At 34.0% G+C, this 22875-nt stretch overlaps 3 protein-coding genes across 5 annotated transcripts; 2 read left to right on the plus strand and 1 right to left on the minus strand.

Moving 5' to 3' along the window:
• Positions 1-439: 439 nt before the first annotated feature.
• Positions 440-2998, minus strand: LOC133037953 (uncharacterized). 3 transcript variants are annotated; one of them, XM_061115779.1, is made up of 6 exons: positions 2683-2998; positions 2347-2474; positions 2220-2257; positions 1804-1864; positions 1480-1635; positions 443-1130 (listed from the first exon to the last, which is right to left on the minus strand). In XM_061115779.1, exons 2-6 carry the CDS (start codon positions 2407-2409, stop codon positions 1119-1121), a joined length of 330 nt encoding a protein of 109 aa, XP_060971762.1. In that variant the 5' UTR covers positions 2410-2474; positions 2683-2998; the 3' UTR covers positions 443-1118. The 3 variants fall into 3 exon arrangements, 2 of the variants coding, with proteins under 2 accessions (XP_060971760.1, XP_060971762.1); XM_061115777.1 differs by having other exon boundaries at positions 440-1635; XR_009687929.1 differs by lacking the exon at positions 1480-1635 and having other exon boundaries at positions 445-1130.
• A 2894-nt stretch (positions 2999-5892) lies between these two features.
• On the plus strand, positions 5893-11317 carry LOC133038405 (uncharacterized). The gene is made up of 6 exons (XM_061116547.1): positions 5893-6564; positions 6784-7280; positions 7348-9096; positions 9301-9438; positions 10980-11109; positions 11225-11317. The coding sequence occupies exons 1-6, from the start codon at positions 5893-5895 to the stop codon at positions 11315-11317; spliced, it is 3279 nt and encodes a 1092-aa protein (XP_060972530.1).
• A 1099-nt stretch (positions 11318-12416) lies between these two features.
• On the plus strand, positions 12417-13854 carry LOC115717717 (LOB domain-containing protein 2). The gene is made up of 3 exons (XM_030646697.2): positions 12417-12525; positions 12679-13397; positions 13573-13854. The coding sequence occupies exons 1-3, from the start codon at positions 12518-12520 to the stop codon at positions 13632-13634; spliced, it is 789 nt and encodes a 262-aa protein (XP_030502557.2). The 5' UTR covers positions 12417-12517; the 3' UTR covers positions 13635-13854.
• Positions 13855-22875: the final 9021 nt, after the last annotated feature.

Below are 22875 nucleotides of genomic sequence, written 5' to 3' on the forward strand. Positions count from 1 at the left end.
CTTTCTTTTTTTTTTTTTATACTAATTTTCTTTTTCTCAATGCATGTGTACTGACCATTTTTTTCTCTCTCAATATATATACTAGATTAAATTTACGTGCGTTTGCACGTATAGTGTTTTATATAAAAGTATTTTGAATAAAGGAAACACTTTAAAATTTTAAGAAAAGAAAACATAGTAGTCTTTTGATAGGAAATTAAAAAAAAATGAAACATGGTAGTAATTAGTTCTTCACGTTTTTTATTCTTTCTAGATCGTCATTTGGATTGTCTATTTTTTGAAGTTTACCAGTAACATTGTGGACAAACTTGCCATGTTCCTACAAAAATAAATATAGATGAGAATTTTCTACCTAATTTCTAAGTCAGCTATATATGTCACAAGTTGTTGATTTCTTTTAGAGGTTTATATGTTATTGCATCATTTTGTCCTGGTTGAGTGTCTCTCAATTATTTATTGCAAATAGTTTTAGGTGATGGATATTACATTGCTATGATTAATGGAAGTTAAGTTCATATGTTTACCAAATAAAGGAGGATTAAAAGAGAGAAAATTAAAGCTATAATCTTTGCATAAGTCACTTGAAATTCAACAAAAAAAAACTTAAATGATATGATACAAACTCTTCTCTCTCAAGCAAGTCAGACCTTGCAGTTTGTCATGGCGAAAGCAAGACAAGAAAGAGAAATTCCCAAACCTCATATCTAATTACATCTCGTCGAGAGCCATGCAACTTATTCATCAATTATTTTTTCAGCCTCAGACAAGGGTTTCCAAGAACATTCTTTTGAATCATTACAAATAAGGAGCACAAAAGAGTAGGCAAAATTTGACCTAAGTGATAATAACTTTTCCAAATAGATTGAATTTATTCAACCTTGCAATCCCGAATATCAAATCTCTCGTACTGGATTGGCCTATTAGCAATCTTCTCTTTAACCAAGCCTGAGGAATTTTGGGATAGTGTCTGAAGAAGTTGTCTAAAGCAGAATTTTAAATTAAAGTTTAAACACGAACCTCATGCCTCACGTTCCCAGTAATCTCAGATTCATCACCAATTGTCATGACTGCGCGCTCTACTTCCAGGCTATTATAGTTACAAGACACTTCACTTTATATCAACCTCCAAACTATTAATAGAACAAAAAGAATGATCAAAGAATAGTAATCATTTCATTGACTATAAACAGAAGTGCGACACTTCATATGAACATCCAATAGAACAATAAGAAAGAAAAAAGATTAATGTAATAATTTCACTGACTATAAATATAAGTACCGCACTTTAGGCCTAAAAATTAAAATACAACATTTATGGATAGGGTGAGCTGCAAAGTGCAAAGTTTAAGCGAACAACTAAAAGGAAAACAGCAAGTGAGAATTGGAAAATTCAAAGAGAAAGAGAAAGAATAATAAATCTCATTTTAAGTGTGGTCGATGAAAGAATGACCGGTGGCTAAAAGTTGAACATGACCTAACCTCTTTTTGAAGAGCCAAGTGTAGACTGTAGCCCACACCAAAGAATCTTTTTGAATTTGAAATATTGAATAGTAGTAGTAGTATATGTATAGAGTACTGTATTCTATTAATGTGAATATCCCATTTTTTAAGTAATCTCTCAGCATGAAATTTGATCTGACAAACCAACAAAAATAAAATTGTCAACACTTTCGCTGCCTTGTCAAAAATGATATCAGATTAATTGAAATTTTGAACTAAGATGAATTAAATGAAGAACCCCATCATCAATAATTAATAATAAATGTCCTCTGATTAAGTTCTCTTATTGAAAAAAGAACATACCTTCTCCTTACTCTGGCATCCAATTATGCCATTTTCCCCTGTAGTCCACTGGTTTATTTTGCTGCCAAGGAAGGATAGAAAGAGAGTGTGAGATTCCAGCTCTATGATATACACGCTTAATACTATTATTAGATATTAGAATCATCCGATCCATGAATTTAGAATTCTGTTCCTATAGTAGAAGATTCACAACATACTTATATTGCTTTTGATTCTATTCACACTGTATATTTATAAAACGACAGATATTGAAATAGGCCATAGAAGGTTGTGTAGAAATATTAAATTGATGATTGCAACATACCTGAAAAGCTATTAAAAAAAATAAACAAAATGAAGACTAAATTGACTATAAAATCACATAGAAAACTGTTTAGTTAAAAGAAATTGAAAAGACAATAATTGAAAGAACATACTGATTAGGTCCATCCAAGGATATCTGGAAGCGTAAAATCTGCCATTTAAAAGACCAACCAATCTATAAGAGAAAACCATTTAACGATATTGAAGGCCCAAAATTATAAAACACATATCAGCACCTACCTTTTCAAAAAAGATAGTTTGGGGATTTTGGATTCTAACGATATTGAGCAATTGCTCTGTCATATTGCTCTCTGCTTCTCCATATTCAGATATTGCTCTATGGTTGCCTCCAAATTACTTCCTCCTTCCTGGAAATTGAACAAATATATATGTATAATTTAATTTCACAGTCAAATGAAACTCGAGGAGAACAATCCGAAGAGAAAGATGGTCTTACTGTACTTTTTTTCAACCTAAAACCCATCATATCATAGCCAAAAGAAAACCCTAGCAGAGAACTGCCTATCACAATTTAAAGCAAATTACAAAATGAAATTTGAATATTGAAACCCTTACCTGAGAATCAAAAGATCCGATTTCTCTTTGTAAAATCATCATCGTCGAAGCAGATTTTACCCGGATTTTTTTGAAGTAATTTGAAGTCTTCACAAAGATTGTTGGATTTTTCAACACCTAATTCTTCGGTAAACACGATCTTGAACAAATAATCGTTTAAAAAGATTGTTTCCGTAATTTTATTTCCCTTAAGATTAATGTATAGTGGCGTAAGTGTTAAAGTTAACGGAGAAGTGTTAAAGTTAACAGAGAAAAATATCAAAACGTTAAACCAAGAATTGCCGTTAGATAGACACTTTTAATATATAAAGATATACGACACATCATCATATATACAATTATACTCTTATTTTCTCATGCCATCAAATTATTTCTTTTTTTTCCACACATATGTAATAAAACAAATAATATTATTAAAAAACAATTTATTTTTAAAGATTTCTCTTTTTATTTTATTTTTTTAATTTAAAAAGTTTTTTTTTGGCTACACATCTAATTTTTTGGTCTAAAAATTACATCATTGCAATCTACTCTTTAATGCGATCATTTTAATATGCGGGAAGCATATATTTTTTTACCATTATCGAAGAAGATGACCAAAATCAAAAATAACATTTTACTTTCTTAATCTTTAGTTACTCATTAATATTTAGTTAACTAATAAGTAAACAATGTTTAAATCAGTATACATCAAACAACTTCATAAGTTACTAAAAGTATTTTATTTTTTATATTTTGTTAATAAATGAATAAACAATATTTAAATTTAAATTAAATTTAATGTATCAAACAATTTAATAAGTTACTAAAAAATATATTTTTTTATTTATATTTAAAGATTACAATATAAATTTATTTTTATAAAACTATTTTAATAATAAATTGAATAGTATCTAAAATATCGTATGAGTTACATTAAAAAAAAAAAGGTAACCTCAATGTATCTTTAAGAATAAAATAACATAATATAGCCTAAAAATATAAAACAGAAACAAAAAAGTTTCTTTTAATATTAGTCGTCTTTTTAGAAGATAAAAAAATATATGTTTCTCACATATTAAAATAATTATTTTATTATTTATACGTGTAAAATTATGAAATAAATTTTTAATAAAAAAGTAACTGATTGATATCTTATTCACATCAAAAGTAACTAAATGGTTGCTTTTCACAAAACTCCTAAAAAGCGAAAAAAATCTGGAAACGAGATTTTTTCAGTTTTTTCTATTTTCGGTAATTATTTTAAATTTCGGTATATATGCTGACGTGGCACAACGGTATTTGTGCAAATAATTTTCTTAAAGGTATTTTTGTAAATAAAATCAATTTTAAGTATAATATTGAAAACCCCCCTAAATAAAAAGTGACACATGAATTTCTCATAAGCCATTTTATTTTTAATAATAAACCATAGAGTTAGAAATACGGTAATTAAAGAAAATTTAAAACCCTATTTTTTTTTGGATTTAATGGGATTTATTTTATTTTTATTTTATTATATATAAATAGAAAATGACCCATGAATTTCTCATAAACCATTTTATTTTTAGTAATAAACCATCTTATTTTTAATATAAATAAAAAGTCACCCATGAATTTTTCAAAAACCAAGAATTTTGTTATATAGGCACAATTTATATAGAATAGATATATAGTAAACTCAAAAGACGGAAAAGTTCTCTCTCTCTCTCTCTCTCTCTCTCTCTCTCTCTCTCTCTCTCTCTCTCTCTCTCTCTCTCTCTCTCTCTCTCTCTCTCTCTCTCTCTCTCTCTCTCTCTCTCGTGAGCAGCTCTGGGAGCTGAAGCCATGGCAAAAACACGAGGAAGGGGGTGGGGGAGGCCGAAATCATCTGCAAGGAAAACGAAGCAAATCTCAAACTCAAAGTCGAAGGGGTCACTGGTACCGGAGGAAGATTTATGTATTGATCCCCTCGCACTTTCAGAAGAGGAGAAGGAAATGGATGGTGCGAATGAGGCTCTGCAAGATGTGTTCAGACCACTTTCTCCTAAATCTTCACTGACTGAAATTCTAAGGCAAGAGGAAATTCGAAATGATTTCTCATCATTCATTGAGGCGAATCATAGGTGTTCGAAAGAAGTTGCAGCTGGAAAATCGACTCTCATTCCCGTTCTTCGAACAGGAGGCATCATAAAGAATCTGGGACCTATTTTCGATGGATCAAAGAGCAAATCCAAAGTCAAGATTACACATGAGGATATTGAGGATGAGGTTTCTTTTTGGAAATCGTCCTTAGTATGCTATGTTCTCGGAGCCAACCCACCGCTATCTGTGCTTGATGGTTTTGCTCAACGCATTAAGAAAGATAAGATCGACAAAGTAGGTATGTTATCCTATGGAATTTTCTTAATTAGATTTCATAGTATAGATGAAAGGAATGAAGTATTGAATGGGGGGTATACTTTCTTCAATAAAAGGCCGGTGATTATGAAACCTTGGGACCCTAACATAAACTTCAAGAAGGAGGATATACGCTCGGTTCCAGTCTGGGTTCACCTCACAGATTTGGAATTGAAGTATTGGGGTCAGAAATCTTTATTCAAGATAATTGGGCAAGTTGGAAATCCATTAATGGTTGATGATGTTACAAGGGAAAGAGACAAGCTGATCTATCCGAGAGTTCTTATTGAGTTTTCAATCCATCAGGATTTCCCAAATCTCATAGAATTTGAGGATGAGTTCGGGTCTAATGTTTCGGTATCCATTGATTATGAATGGAAGCCTAAGCATTGTAGGTATGGGACACGAAACAACTGAATGCAGGAAAAAAGAAGGAAAGCAACCCGAATGGATTGTTAAGAAGGACAACAGGAAGCCGAGTGATAAGAAGACTCAAAATGATGCTGCAGAGGAAGATTTCCAGCCAGTTGTGAAGGGGATTAAAACTAAAGAGACAACTCAATCAAGCACAACCACAGTGGCTAATCAATACCAGATTTTGGCAACTCAAGAACAAATTGGAGATGAACTTGTTCATGCAGAAGAGAGGCAGAGTAACACAGGAGGAGGGGGGGGGGGGAGGAGGACCTCCTACTCCTAATGGATAGGATCTTAAGTTGGAATGTCCGAGGGATTAACTCCCAACAAAAACAAAGAGAAGTAAGGCAATTTATTGCTCATCATAATGTTGGGTTGGTTGGTCTCCTCGAGACAAGGGTTAAGGCTTCCAAATTGGGGGCCTTATACCAACAAATGTTTCAAGGGTGGTGTTTTACAACAAATATTGCGTGGCACAAGGGAGGAAGAATAATTGTTGCTTGGAACCCGCTACAATTCCAAATTAACATCTTGAAATGTTCGAGCCAAGTTATACATTTAGGAATTTGTACAGTTAGCAATCACTTGCAATTTCAATTAACGTTTGTTTATGGCTTCAATGATGAGTTGGGAAGGAAAGCTTTATGGCTTGATCTAAAAGAGCTAAATACAAAAGAGCCATGGGTGGTACTTGGTGATTTTAATGCAACTTTACAAGTTGATGAAAGAATAGGAGACAAAGTAAGGAATCATGTATGCAATGATTTTCTAGATTGCACTCACACATGTAATCTAGAGGATATTCAGTATAATGGGAATCTATATACATGGAGCAACAAGCAACAAGGGCGTGATAAGATCTTTGCAAAGTTGGATAGAGTTCTTGCAAATGAGAAGTGGGTTGATTTATTTCAGCAAGCCGAAGCTTTATTTTTGAATGAAGGTCTATTCGACCATACACCAGCGATAATCAAAGTGTACCCTGAGATTCCAAGTGGGAAGAAGCCATTTAAGTATTTCAATATGTGGGCTATGCATCCGGAATACAAGGCAGCAGTCAAAAATATATGGCAACAAGAAATCAAGGGCTCCAAAATGTTTCAGATTGTCTCTAAACAAAAGCTATTGAAAGGTGTCTTTAAAGAGTTAAACAAAAAAGGTTTCAATGAAATTCAAGCCTCAGATATTAAAGCTCAAGAAGAACTCAATAATAGGCAAGAAATTCTGTAGACAGACCCACTAAATGATGTATTTCAGCAAGAGGAAAAAGAGGCAAGAGAACATTATGATGTGGTTCATAAAGAATATATTTCCTTCTTACAACAGAAAGCCAAAATCTCTTGGATAAAAGAGGGAGATCAAAACTCAGCATTATTCCATAGCTGCCTAAGAGAAAGAAGAAGGCAAAACAAGATCCTGTCAATAGAAGATGGAGATGGAAAACGGGTTGAGAACCCAGCTGCTATTACGGAAGCCTTCTTGAAGTATTATCAAGGACTACTTGGAACGAAGATGCAAGGAAGGTTACCAGTTAACAAAAATGTGATGAAGCAAGGGGTTGTAATTACTAAGACACATGAAGACATCCTTAATTCAGAATGCACAAAGGCGGAAATCAAGCAGATTGTGTTCAACATCCCGAAAGACAAAGCCCCTGGTCCTGATGGATATAGTAGCTCTTTTTTTACAGGAAAATTGGGAAATAGTGGAAGAAGATGTGTATCTAGCTGTCAAAGAAATCTTGCAAACTGGTCATCTTCTCAAAGAGCTGAATTCAACGGTGCTTACTCTAATCCCAAAGACCAAATGCCCGAATGCTGTAAGTGACTTCAGGCCTATAGCTTGCTGTAATGTCCTTTATAAAATTATTACCAAGCTTCTCTGTAATAGGTTGAAAGTTATCTTACCGGATTTGGATGCCCCGAATCAAGGGGGATTTGTAAAAGGAAGATTTATAGCTCATAACATTATGATCTGCCAGGATCTCATCAGACACTATGGAAGGAAATCTGTAAAGCCTAATTGCATGATTAAACTTGATCTTCAAAAAGCCTATGATACCTTAGATTGGGATTTCTTAGAGGAAATTCTTATTGCCTTTAAGTTTCTTGCTATGGTCATCAATTTAATCATGCAGTGTGTCTCTACAACCAGATTCTCATTGTATTTTAATGGTGTCCTACATGGCTTCTTTGGTGCTAAAAGAGGAGTGAGACAGGGTGATCCCATGTCGCCTCTTCTCTTTGTTCTTGGCATGGAATATCTGAGCAGAATCATGAAGAAAGTGGGAAATAAGGCAGAGTTTGGATTCCATGAAAGATGCAAAGAATTAAAGCTTAATCATCTATGTTTTGCTGATGATGTCCTTCTTTTTTGTAAAGGAGACTTGCAAAGCATTCAACTGATGCTTCAAGGCTTGAGGCTCTTTTCAAGATCTTCAGGACTCTGGCCTAATAATAGCAAGTCTGCTATCTATTGTGCAGGGATGCCTGAAACAGAGATTCAAAGGGTGGTTCAGATTTCTGGATTTACTAGAAGCTCAGTTCCTTTTAAGTACCTGGGGATCCCAATCTGCTCAAAGAGAATCTCTCAGAATGAGTGTAATACTCTGGTAGACAAAATGACAGCTCGCATCAAAATATGGAGTACTAGACACATTTCATTTGCAGGTAGGGCAGTTCTCATCAATTCTGTGTTGCTAACCATTCACACATATTGGAGTCAGATCCTATTTTTACCAAAGAAAGTGGTTGCTGAGATTGAAATAATTTGCAGGAGTTTTCTATGGAAAGGCTCTAACAGTATGTTAGGAGCTGGAGCCGTAGCTTGGGATAAAGTCTGTCTCTCCAAAACTGAAGGTGGAATAGGTTTTTTAAATATCAATATCTGGAATAAGGCTGCCTTGATGAAGAATATATGGACACTAGCTGTCAAGAAAGATAACTTATGGGTCAAATGGATCCATAGTGTCTATTTGAAGAATGGTGACTGTTGGAACCACAAGGCTTCCATCCATAGTAGTTGGTATTGGAGGAAGCTTGTGGATCTAAAAGATGAAATGAGAAGAACCTGGGATACAAGTCAGCTCCAAGTTATTAAGTATAAAATATCAGATGGATATAAGAAGCTTCAGCTGTCTCAAGATCGAACTCACTGGTGTAATCAAGTTTGGTCTAGACTCAACCATCCTAAGCATAGTTTTATTCTTTGGATGGCTGTGCTGGACAGACTTAAGACAAGAGATAGATTAAAAAGAATGCACATAACAGATGTAGAAGATTGTTGTTTCTGCAGCAATCAAATTGAAAGTAGAGTTCATCTATTCTTCCAATGCAGCAAAACAAGAAGCTTGCTCCAACAAATGAAAGAGTGGATCGGCTGGAAGGCTACTGCTTCTGATCTGCCCTCACTGATCCGTTGCATTAGCAGGTCCAAACGATCCAAATTCCAACAGCAAGTTCTCTCGGCCACCATTGCTGGTTTAGTGTATTTCATATGGCAGCAGCGAAATGAAATTCTATGGCAGCAGAGCCCGAAATCTATGCACATTCAAGAGCTTAAATGGCAAATCAAAACAAGAATCTCTTGTGTTTTACCAAAGAAAATCAAACAGGAAGATAGGATATGGTTTGATAACTTGTAAATATTGATTGTCTAGTTATTTGCTTCCTTTAAAGGAGTGCTTAGTTTGTAAAAAAAAAAAAAAGTTTGTGCAATGAAACTCTTTGATTCATCAAAAAAAAAAAAAAAACTCAAAAGACGATAATCCCACTGAATAAAACTACAAATTATCAAGAAGAATTATTTTTTTAGATCTTTTATTTTGGGGAATTTTTTGAAAAGGTTTGTCTTCTGGCCAAATAATGAAGAGAGATTTAAGGCATTTTTAAGGGTTGGATCTGAGATGGATTCGTCGAGTCAGGAGAATGACATTCAGGTTGTAGTTTCGACGTCGTCTCAGTCATCTAGTGGCAACAGCAGGTGCTTGAAATCTTGATGTGAGCATCTATTGCAGAGGGAAGAGAAATAGACTTTTTTTTTATTAATTTTATATATTAATTAAAAATAGATTTAAATTATTTTGTTATAAGTTTAAAATTAATTTTTTAAGTAATAAGTTGGACCAATAAAAATATTATTGAAATTAATCTTGTTCACTAAGGACAATTTAGTCAATATTATAAAATTTCTTCCTCAAATTTTTGTTTAGGGTACCAAATAAGTATAATTTTAAATTATAAGGTACTCAATCATCATTATTCTTAATACAAGGTACTAAATTTGTATTTGTATAAAACATAGGGTACCAAATGAGTATTTACCCTAAGATAAATTAAATAATTAATAAATTTGAAATTAACCTAGATATTTTTATAGATATTCTAACCATAATATTTTTAAATTCAAAATTGGTTATTTTGTTAAATATTTAATTATTTATAAATTATAAGTTAGAAAAATAATATTTTATATCATTTTACTTATTAGAAATTTATAAATAATATTTTAAATATTTAAATAACTTAGATATTTTTGTAGAAATGTGAATAATGTTGAGATATTTTAACATATAATTAGGATAATTATTATTTGTTTATTATATTATTCTTAAAATAATAATTGCCTAACCATATCTATTTTAAAATTGGTTTATTTTGTTATTTTAATTTTATTAAAATAAATGTTACAATTTGATAAAATTAATAATTTTTCACACTTCATTATTTGTAACATTAATATTTAATCAAAATATGTTATATTATTTATAATAATATAATATATAGATTAAATATGTGTAATAAACTAATAATATGTAACATATGACTATATTAGTTGTCATCTTTTTGTAACATTTGGGGAGTTGTTACTATAAGTAACCTCCACCATTATCACCAACATTAAGAGTGTAAAAGATGTTACACACCTTTATTTGAAATTCTTAATGCTATAGGAGTTATGGTGTGTGTAAGAGTTACATTTGAGTCCATAACATCTATAGGGGTTATGAGTTTGAATTTCAAATGGTGATATCCTAAACACTATATAAAGAGGTCTAAGGTGCTCATTTTGAAAAAAAAAAGTTTTCTATCAAGAAAGCACTTTACTAGAAAACCCTAAAAGGCTTGATAATTCCCAAAGCTATTTCCATGAGAGTTCCCTTAGTGCTTAGAGATAGGGAGAAATAAGTTTTTGGACAAAGGTGTAATATTGTTCAAGTCATGGTGATCCCCACTAATCTATACTCAATGTTGTGAGTGAATATATATATATTTCTTCATATTATATATATGTATGTACTATATATATCTTCTTCTACATTTTTTATATATAATAGTATATATATATTGGATATTATGTTGTTGTAAGATTTATTTAATCTCTTTGTTGGTCCTTGTATTGTATTACAATAGAGTTGTAATATCTTGATTTTCTTTCATTGTAATAAAATCTCTAACAAAATATTATATTATATATATAAATAATATAACAACTCTTTCTTAATCAATGGGTATGTGCTCAAGAAAGTACAATAGATCTATGGTTGAGTTTATGACTCATGGTGATGGAGCTGAACTAAACAAAAGGAATATGGTTAAGGTCAATGTAGTTGAGGCTATCTTTGAACACCGTGGTTGTTGTAGCTTTTCTTGTGTTGGCTATTTCGAGTTGTTGTGGTGGTATCCTCCGACCAGATCTTGCTAAAGCACTCAGTTGAATAAAGTGTAATAATGCATGGACTAAGACAAGTTATTTAGTTTTGGTACAGGCTGTTCGTAGTAACTTGGCAATGCAATCTTATTTTGGTCGCATTGTACAGGATTGTAGAGCTCTATTGTTTGAATTAGAGTCTTGCTCTTAGTTTTTGTTAAGTATATATCCCTAATAGGGTAGCTTATCTAAATAGAATTTCCTATTTTTTTGCGGACGAGTTTTCTAATTTAATAAAGTGTTTTCCATTAAAAAAAAGAATAGTTTAATAATATTTTTTTAAAAAATAAATAGCTTTTGATATAATTTTGGGAATTACCTCATATACTATTTTTTCTTTTTTCAAATTTACTGTTTGGGTTTCTAAAGTGGTTGTAGCGCTAATTGCAATAGGGGTTTCTATACGATTTTTTGTTACAATTTAGGTTGCAGCGCTAGTTTCAATACGGATTTCTATGTATAATTTCGTAAAAATACAAAAAAAAAAAAAAAAAAAACTGTTTTGAAGTGTAAAAATAAAAAAAACCCTATAATTTTTAATATATATTATTTTAATTTTAAATTATATTTTTAATTATTCATTTCTAAACCCAAAGTCTTGCATGATCTGTCTAAATTAACTGTGATTGATTAAACAAGAGATCAAATATGAAACTAATTGTTCAGATGACACCTTGGAGTAAATTAATAATCCTCAGTGATTTGTCATTCTTTCAGTTAACGACATGCCTTTTTATTTTATTTTTTTTAAAAAAAAATGATGATATGAAAATTGTTTAAAAGGATGCCAAATGGATGTCAATTTCTCTCTTTCCTTTTTTTTTTTTTTTTTTTTTTTTTTTTTTGAGGAAAAAGGATGTCAATTTCTTGAAAAAAATTCAAACTAATGTAGAAATGAGTTAACAAAACATATTTCATATGTTGAGCTAACCTCCTATCAATGTTTTAAGCATGTGATCATAAATTCTAAAATTACTTCAAGTAAGATGCTAAGCTTTCAAATTTTCTTCCTTGCAATATAAAATGAATTTATTTTCCTATAAAAAGCTATATCATCCCAATTAAATAATGCATATAATATATTTTTCTTTCCTTTTTTATTTTTTATACATATTTATATCATAATTTGTTCTCTTTCTCTTCCCATGAGCTACCTAAATCACAAAATCCAACCCTCCAAAAACCTAATTCTTGTAACCATATAGCCATGCCATCTTTACATGTTAGTCCACTAGTTTGTGTTATTATTTATACAAACACCACCTTTTCATTTCTCCCATCAATAAAAGAAAAGAAAAGAACAAAAAACAAAGACACATACCAAAAAAAAAACACCACATAACATATTAACATGACAAGGTTCGTATATGCCCTTTTCATTTCTTGTTTAACCAAGATTGATCAACATGCATTTTTACTTACTTGCATATATAGTACTTACTTTTCATTTTTATTTCTTTTAGTTACTTTGGTTTTATACTTGACTAAATTAAACATAATATTTATTATAAGGATGCAAAGAAATGCAACAACTACAACTAGTGTTGGGACCATAGCAGGATCAGGATCAACTCAACCAGCATGCGCAGCTTGCAAACATCAAAGGAAAAAATGCCATGAAGGCTGCACATTGGCGCCTTATTTCCCGGCCGAAAGGAGCCGAGAATTCCAAGCCGTGCACAAAGTTTTTGGTGTAAGTAATGTGACAAAGATGGTAAAAAACATAGTCGAAGATGAGGATCGACGAAAAGCTGTGGATTCTTTGGTATGGGAAGCATGTTGTAGGCAAAAGGACCCGGTTTTGGGGCCTTATGCTGAGTATAGAAAGGTCTATGATGAGCTTAAGATATACAAAAGCCAAGAAATAAACCAAAGAACTACTGCCTCAGCTTACAAGTCCTTATCTGGTTTGGTAGGTTGGAATAGTACTAGTAGTGTTAGTACTAATAATGGAAACAATAATATAAATGGTCAAAATGGTATGGTTAGTGGTATAGTTAATAGTAGTAACTCTTTGAGTTATAATTTTCATGATAACGGAAATGCTGTTGTGGATCAAAGCCCATTTAGTTGTTACTCCTCCTCAAATTATGGTCAAAGTACTCATGAGAAAATAAGGCAGCAGGAGAAGAATAGTACTACTACTGTTGACTCTGTTGTTCCAATAGTACTACAACAACACCAGCAACAATATTCCTTGGGTGGTTTTAATCAACAGTACTATCTCTCAGGTAATTTCAACTACTTGATCAAGAATATAGAGGGTTTGTTACCTTAATTGATTAATTAGATTGAACCTATATTATTATTGTTAATTTATACCTATACTAATTTCTTAATTACATATATACTTTAGGGATAACATTAATAAGTTTTTCTAATTGTTTTCATATATTTATTGTGCAGGGCAATTCAATCAAGTGAATACCAAGACAATTGAAAGCACAATATGGGAAGGTGGATCTTGAGAATATATTTTGTTTTATATTCTTCCTTTTTTGTTACTTTGTCTTCCTATTGGGTTTTGTTTTTGTTTTTATATATGACATTATGTTGATGAAGGCAGGAACTATAAATGTTAATGTTGTTCTTATATTCTCTCTCTTTTTTTTTTTTTGGTTATAGACAATGTAACATTTGCATATTATTAAAACATTAATCAAGAAAGTAACTGAGGGGTGTTTCTCATGTTCTGGGGTTAATTAGAAGGAGCGATAATCACAAATCCTGAAATGTAACAAGCAAAGAACATTAAATCAATTATTATTATACACTAAAAAGAAATGATGGAAAAACACACAATTCACAAGCTTTTACGAATACAGTTATGCTTTCAAAGAAAAAAAAAGACAGTTATGATCAAATAAACTTGAAAATAATAACCTCACATTCTTGGCATGGTTCATGGCTGACATACCAAATTTGTACACCCCAAATATGTTCCAATCCTTAAGAAAACTCAATTTGTCACACTCTGAGTCTGAGACTTTTTTTTTTGGAAATGTGCCTTAGTAACTTCAGTTCAGTTATATATTTGCTAAATAATTGGTCAATATAGACCAAGTCCTTAGTAATATGTATTAGACGTACGTGGCATCTAATTAGGATGGTATTTTGTATTTGAGTTAAATAAATAAATAATATAGCATAAAGTGAATAAACTGTATACCCTTTTGGCTTTTTGTGGGTAATAAAAAGTTAGTTTTATTCTTCGTGTTATTCGAAATCTTCTGTTGGTACGAGTATTTTTGTTTTGCCACTTGAGGGACCTGTGAGCTGAGTTAATCCAAACACTAAACCATAGAGGATGGAAACTGATGCAAAGTTCTCCCATATTATTATCACCACCAATTTTTTTGATGATGATAATTATCAAGTTTGGGTTGTCAAGATGAGAGTCTATCTTGAAGCATTAGATGTTTGGGAAAGCTAGAGGGCGCTGGCTCAAAACTCAAGATTCACAACAAAGGAAGCCAAAGCTAATGATTTCTTCCAAATATGGAAAAGTATCCATAGTCAATAGAAATATAATAATTCTGTTAGTTTCCGTTAATTATATCCATTACTTACATGTTAGTCTTGTTAGGTGCTAATTCAGACTATCAGAACTAAAAGTTTTAACGGGGGCAAGCTCATGAACTCGATAATAGTTATATAGATACAAACACACATAAGTATTTAATAGTGTGTCGTTAATTATTCTAATAATTTTTTCTTTCTTTTTTAATGAAATTTATATTTATTAAACTAGAGCTAATTGCTCAAAAACATAGCATAAAGTTCAAAAGGGACATGTCCCTCCTTAAACATTCTTAGGATTAGTTTTAGATTAAGTTGTTAAGCCTTGGATTAGGTTAGTTAAAGGTTGTTTTGTTTGTTACAAATCTTTGTTACAGCTGTACATTTCTGTTACAGCTTTGGTTAGTTTCAACTAACCATTTCTTGATTGTATTTGGCTATATAAAGCCCTCTTTTCCTTTCTATAAAATCTGTTCAAACATATCAATAATAAGCTCTGATTTTCCTCTACTTTTTCTCTCCATTTCTCATATGGTATCAGACGAACTCAGGCCCTTAGCTTCCATGGCTCGGCCAACAACCAGATCTCAAGATGGCACTGCTCCATCAATGGTCGACAACAACACTGTCGAAGTCAATTCCGACTCCATGCCTGCCCCTCCTGCTTCAGCTACTCCCCGTCGTAATCCTCCTGTTCGTGTTCAGCCTCAGAATACAGATCAAGATTTTCAGCGAAATTCCACCATTACAGAAGATAACTCGACTCAGACTCTCCAAACCAGATCGGCAGCTGATGATCATTCTAGCCTGTTCTTCCTCAGCATCGGCGACCACCCAGGGTTGGTTCTTGTGACCACAGTCCTCAACGGAACCAACTACCAGCCGTGGAAACGAGGTATCACCATGGCGTTAACAGCCAAGAACAAGATCGCGTTCATCGACGGGTCTCTTCCTCGTCCCGAACCTGGTAACACAAATCTAAACTCTTGGTTAAGGTGCAATAATATGGTAATGTCTTGGTTAGTTAATTCTGTCACACCTGAAATTGCACAAAGCATCATGTATTTTGATTTAGCTACTGACATGTGGAGTGATCTTGCTGAACGTTTCAATGAGGGCAATGGCCCTAGAATTTTTCAATTGCAAACACAGCTCACTCGGCTTCAGCAGGGTGACTTTTCTGTTTCTACATATTTTACAAAGTTGAAATCCCTTTGGGATGAGTTGAAAGAATTTCAACCCATAACTACTTGCACTTGTGGTGCAATGAAAGTTTTCTTGGATTCTTACAACCAAAATCAAGTGCTTCAATTCTTGACTGGTTTAAATGAATCCTATGCTTCGGTTCGTGCTCAAATCTTACTCAACGAACCTATACCAAATCTGTCGCGAGTTTTTTCCATGGTTGTTCAAGAAGAACGTCAAAGAACCCTAGGAAATTCTGATTCTATTCCCTTGGCTGCTGCGTCTAGCTCTACCAATCCTCCAAGAACCAAGAAACCTAGGCCTTCTTGCTCCAACTGTGGCAAACCCGGTCATCTTGTCGACAAGTGCTACTTTCTCCATGGATTTCCTCCTGGTTATGGGGACAAAAGAAAGCGAGACAAAAGCAAGGCTAAATTCAATCTCGCTACTGTCAACAATCAGAAAAATGACCATGACAGCATCTCGGGTCCTACTGATCTAACATCTCAATGCCAACAACTAATTTCTTTGTTGAGCCAGCAATTGAGCAACAACTCTAATGCAGAACAACATGCAACAGCACCTGCTGCATCCAATATGGCAGGTACAAATTCTCACTCAACTTCTTGGATTATGGATAGTGGTGCAACTCACCACATGTGTTGTAATTTCAAGTGTTTTTCATCTTTTTCTAGTACACCATTCCCTAAATTTGTGTCCTTACCAAATGGACAATCCCTTCCTGTCCACAATATTGGTACTGTCAAAATAAACTCAAAAATAACACTGCAAAATGTTCTATTTGTACCCTAATTTCAGCTTAACCTTTTTTCCATAACTGATTACATGCTGAATACTTTTAACTCAGTGTTGTTTCATCACAATTGTTGTGTTATTCAAGATCCTACAATGAATGTGGTGATTGGGAAAGCTGAGAAATGTGGCAAATTGTTCTTGCTTCACCAAGAACCCACTACAGCAGCTATTACTGCTCATACTGTTACTACAGCAGCTATTATTGCTCATACTGTTACTACAGCAGCTACAACTGCCCCTTCAATTTCTTTTTGTTTCAATAAACACAATGTAAACCAATGGCACAATCGCCTTGGACATCCATCAATGTGTATTTCAAGTTTTTTTAATAAAAAACACCACATTTCACATCCCAAATCATCTTTACATTGTCATATTTGCCATTTAGCAAAACAAAAAAGATTGCCATTTATTTCTAATAATAACTTTGCCAAAAATATATTCGATTTGGTTCACATGAACATTTGGGGCCCTTTTCACATCACTACTATAGAAGGTTACAAATATTTCCTTACCATAGTTGATGACAAGTCAAGGTTCACTTGGCTTTACATGCTTAAGAATAAATCGGATGTTCAACACATAATTTCGAATTTTTTTAATATGATTTGTACTCAATTCTCTTTGTCTATTAAAGCAATTCGCTCGGACAATGCAAAAGAATTGAACTTACAATCTTTTTATGCCTCAAAAGGCATTATCCATTACCACTCTTGTGTGGAAAGACCACAACAAAACTCCGTTGTGGAACGAAAACATCAACACATACTAAACATAGCCCGAGCACTAGGATTTCAATCCAACTTACCCTTGGTATATTGGTCCTACCTAGTCCAAACGGCTACATACCTAATGAAACAAACCTCAAGTTAAGTAAAGACAAAGGGAATCCTCTCCCCGATCCTACAGCCTATAGAAGTCTCATAGGCAAACTTATATACTTGACTATAACACGGCCTGATATTTCCTATGCCGTGAATCACCTCAGTCAATTTCTAACTTGTCCAGGAGTTCCACATCTCCATGCTGCAAATCATATCTTGCAATATCTCAAATCCACCCCGGGCCAAGGACTTTTTTTTCCTTCCAACACAACACCTACTATTTCAGCATATGCTGAAACAAGCCTTTCCCCGTCTAATGTTCAAATATCCTTCTTCTCAGATGCCGATTGGGGGGCTTTTCAAGACACACGGAGCTCCATTTCGGGCTATTGTCTTTTCCTTGGCACCTCTCTTGTGTCATGGAAATCAAAAAAACAACAAATTATTTCCCGCTCTTCCGCTGAAACAGAATATAGAGCGATGGCTAATGCCACTTCTGAACTCACCTGGATCATCACTCTCCTCAAAGATTTTGGCGTCAACCTTACTACTCCAGCCCTGCTTTATTGCGACAACACCGCTGCAATTCACATAAGTAAAAATCCTGTCTATCATGAACGCACAAAGCATGTAGAAATTGACTGCCATTTCTAACGAGAGAAGGTCCAACAAGGCTCGATCAAGCTACTTCATGTCTCCTCACAAAACAACCTCGCTGACTTCTTCACCAAGGCGCTCTTACCAACTCACCTCTCCAACATTGTATCCAAGATGGGCTTACTTAACATCTACACTCCATCTTGAGGGGGGCTCTTAGGATTAGTTTTGGATTAAGTTGTTAAGCCTTGGATTAGGTTAGTTAAAGGTTATTTTGTTTGTTACAAATCTTTGTTACAGTTGTACATTTCTGTTACAGCTTTGGTTAGTTTCAACTAACCATTTCTTAATTGTATTTGGCTATATAAAGCCCTCTTTTCCATTCTGTAAAATCAGTTCAAACATATCAATAATAAGCTCTGATTTTCCTCTGCTTTTTCTCTCTATTTCTCATAAACATACAACCAACATAATATCGAGACTGTCTCGCAAAAAAATGTCCAGCAAGATTAGTTAACCATTTAACAAAACATAAAGCAACAATACTTAAAAATCGCAATGAACCTTTACAATGTTCAGCCACTAAACTAAAACCAAAAAAACATTCTAAAAAAACTACGAATAGCTTGAATAATAATTAGTCTATTTGATTCAATCTCTACTCTAAAAGAATTTTGAGATTTCAACCAACTAAGAACATTCTTAACCACCAACGCTTCTACTAAAGGAGACACAACCCCTTACAGCAGCTACTAGCAAATCCCTCCACCATTTTGAACCACAAAAGCAGAACAAAACTGTCTATCTTCCTCAAAAATAGCCAGTCGCATTTACAATAATCTTAATTGTATTCACCACAAGTTTAGTCCAGCTCTATGTCCCATCATACGATAGTAACGTGTTAAGTGAATGGATATTCCATACACTTTGAGCACTACTCCATTGATTAAGAGTTCATGAAGAAAACAACACCACATCCTCCGCTCTCCGTCTTTTTTGATTCCACACTATATCATTTCGAGATTTCCAAATGGCCCAACAAAGTATCACAACTCTCCCCAACTTATCCTCATCTGACATGCTCATTACCGCACCTAGCCAGAGAAAGAATAAAACTCACGGCCTACCAAATTCAACCCAACTGCAACCCAACAACTCCTTGAAAACCCACAAGACACTAAACAATGAAACGTTATTTCATTGTATACACAATAAAAGGATAAGTGGTGTCAATAGGAATTTTCTTAGGGAAATTTCACTATTTGCCCTCAATAAAATACCCCGTATCAAAATTTATATCCTCTACTAATTTGTACAAATTAATTCCATTGATTACATAAACTTCCCATTTTACCCTTTAAAAAAATTGTGAAAAACTGAAAACTTCCCTCTCTCTTCCCTCTCTCTCTAGAAAAAACTGAAAAAACTTCCCAAAAACTTCCCTCTTTCTCGTCCCACTCTCTCTTCCCTGTAGAATGGTTGTTTCTCGGTGGGCGTTGGTGGAAACTGAAGCATACCCCAATATCACTCAAGAATCTTACACCATTATAATGGGTAAGTTGTGTTTTAAGCATTTTGTTAGACTTTATGTAGTTTGCTTTCGTTATATGTGTCGTATTTTTTGGAACTGGTGTTTTTTGGTCTGAAATGGTTGAGATTTGGCAAATCTGGTTTTCTGTCAAAATCTGGGATTTCCGATGTTATCGACGCTTTATCGATGGAATATCGATGTTATGTCGATATTCTTCCAGGAAAGGTCAGTGATGACCATTATCGACATGTTGTCGATAGCATGTCGATGAAAAAACAAATTAACATACATAAGTTATTTGAGAAGCTGTTGACATTTTGTCGATAGTATGTCGACATTAAGTCGACCAACAGTGTCAACGATATATCGATGCAATGTCGATGTATTGTCGATTTTGAACTCGAAAATTGAAAAAAACCATAAAACATAAAATAACATAAACATTCATTCAAATAAGAAAATAAAATAAAACATAAATTAACATTAAAATAAAAGTTCATAAAAAAAACATTAAATAAAACTCACCACAAACCATAAAATAACAAATTAAATTGTTTGGCTTGTGGGTGAGACTTGCAATACTTGCATAAAGATCCAGGCTTCACCGGTTTACCATTAAAGATGCCTAATTTGCAACGACGACATCCTTTGGGAAACCCTCGTGGTGGAGCCGGCCATACACCAATTTTGCTAAATTGTGCTTCAAGTTGTATCAATCTTAACTCTTTCTGATTTCGTTCTTTTTCAAAACGCCTATCGGCGTCTAGAACTTTCTGCATTTGAGGAGTAATTATGCCATCATCCTCCAGCTTGAGCTCTTCAGGAGTTAGAATTGGGAATTCGCCCTTGTTCTTTCTAGTAGACATATTTAGAACTTAAGAATAAGAGAAATTTACCTTTACATTTTAAGTGTAAGAGAGAAGTAGAAGACAAGAGCACTTATGAATTAGAAAGGGATTTGCTTTTATAGAGCAGTATACATGTTGGGAATGTAGGAAAAATTAATGGCCATTAAATGTGTAACTGTACAGGTGCAACGCATGAAGTGTGTATTTGTCGACAGAATATCGATACTATGTCGATAATTTGTCGACAACATGCAAAACAAATGAAATGACATACATATTTTCGATAAGATGTCGACGTTATGTCGATAGCTTATCGATAATACACGTGTCTGACATGCAATGTGGCGGTTGGGAATAGTTGTTGGGAACGTAGGTAAAATGTATTAATATTAAATGTGTAACCGTACAAATGAAACGCATGCAATGTGTATTTGTCAAGTGAATATCGATACAATGTCGATAGCTTGTTGATAGTTGAATGGATTAATTACCATTGTACACGTGTCTGACATGCAAATTGCATAGTGGAGTCTATATCAATAGTATGTCGATGGTGTCGATTATATATTGATGAGGACTGTCACCCTCATTTTTGATAATGTTATCGACATAATTTCGATAGTATGTAGATTGTTTATCGATGGGAACTGTCACCCTTTCTGTTGATGTTTTTATCGACATAATGTCGATGGATATCGATGGGATGTCGATATTTGTTATTTTTTCCTGTACTCACCTTGTTTTGTTTTAAATTGCAGGATCGACAGTGTTTCTTGTTGTATCGTACGATGGTGTTTGGTGTGTTGAGGGTTATAATTGGGTTTACAAAGCAGAAGGCAGCTTGACATTGACAGTTAGAACTGACACAACCCTACAACAAATGCGCCAAATTTTATATGAAGAGTTGGAGGTTGATCCTTTGGCGTATAATTTAAAGTTGGAGATTGTTCCTTGTACATGAAGGGACAAATGGTTTCGCCAGAGATTATTAAGAAAGAACCAACTGAGAACGTTCTTAGAGATGAGGGCAACAATGTCAAACACAGAGTTTATGCCATTATTCGTGACCAAGGTGAGAAAAGTTGGGAATTCGAAGCCTACGCCGCCTACTAATCCTCTCCCTCGGAGTGTGGTAGGGTCTTGCGTTCCCGAAACAGATGTTGGGATTGGTGTGAATGAGGAGGTTCCGACCAATGTAGAGCAACAGCAAGAAGCGACAGGATTTCATCAATTTACAACCTTCTACAATAACGATCCTATTATAGATTTATATGGACGATGAACATGATCTGGCAGTCGATGAAGTCGTAGTGGGACCTTCCTTGAGGTTAGAGTGTGTACCGAGCAACCATGGTACACAGCGAGAACGACAACCCCGTAATGAAAATCACACTACACCTAAAACTAGCAGTAGTCGACAAGGCAGAACTGAAGAACATGCTCCTTCTCGTCATGCAACCTTCTCAACGTTCTCTTCTGTTGAAGTTTGTACCAAGTTCAAAGCTTCTATGTGGACAAAGGAAGATATAATGGAAAATCATGAGCTAACTACTTGTTTACAAAGTAAGGAAGCAGGGGTGATAGAGCTTGGTAATTTTTATGAAAACAAGGAGGAACTGAGACAATTAGTGGGTAGGTTTGCACTTAATAACAATTTTGAGTGGATGGTGAAGAAGTCATCCCTTGATGTGTTGTATGTTACATGCAAGGCTCCAAATTGTAAGTGGAGATTGAGGGGGAGGAAGAAGATGCATTCTGACAACTTCGAGGTCACTGTATTTCACAACGAACACACATATAACCTGAATACGAGACGTTCAGATCACAGAAGTTGAGGGTAGCAATTGGCGTGGTTGAGAACTTAGTGTTTGTGTTAGATAGGCATCAAAGCATTAATCATGCTGTTGAACTTATTTTCCCCAAAGCAGTCCACTATGCATGCTATCACCACATTGTTATGAATGTAAACACCAAGTTCAAGACTGATGCTTTTCACAACCAAATATATAATGTTTCTTACTCATGGTCGAAAACTGAATGTGATAGAGAGTTCGAGAAGCTTAGAAAGATGAATCCGGCCATTGCTGCATATGTGGAGAGTATAGGGTTTGAGAAGTGGGCTCACCCTTATTGTTTGGGCGATAGATACAACATCATGACCAGCAACGCTGCCGAAATCTTCAACAGTGTCACAGAAGAGTTCAGGAAATATCCAATAACTACTTTGGTTGAATTTATCAGGTTCACATTGCAATCTTGGTTCGCTGATCACCTCGAAAATGCTGACAAATGTACAACCCCTTTGGTGATGCTATTTGAAAAAACCTTGGCGAAAATTCATGAAAATGCAAGGTACAGGCGCGTCCAACGAAATGGAGCCAATTTGTAT

The sequence above is a fragment of the Cannabis sativa genome, chromosome 5 (genome assembly GCF_029168945.1).
Source record: "Cannabis sativa cultivar Pink pepper isolate KNU-18-1 chromosome 5, ASM2916894v1, whole genome shotgun sequence".
Lineage (NCBI taxonomy): Eukaryota > Viridiplantae > Streptophyta > Magnoliopsida > Rosales > Cannabaceae > Cannabis > Cannabis sativa.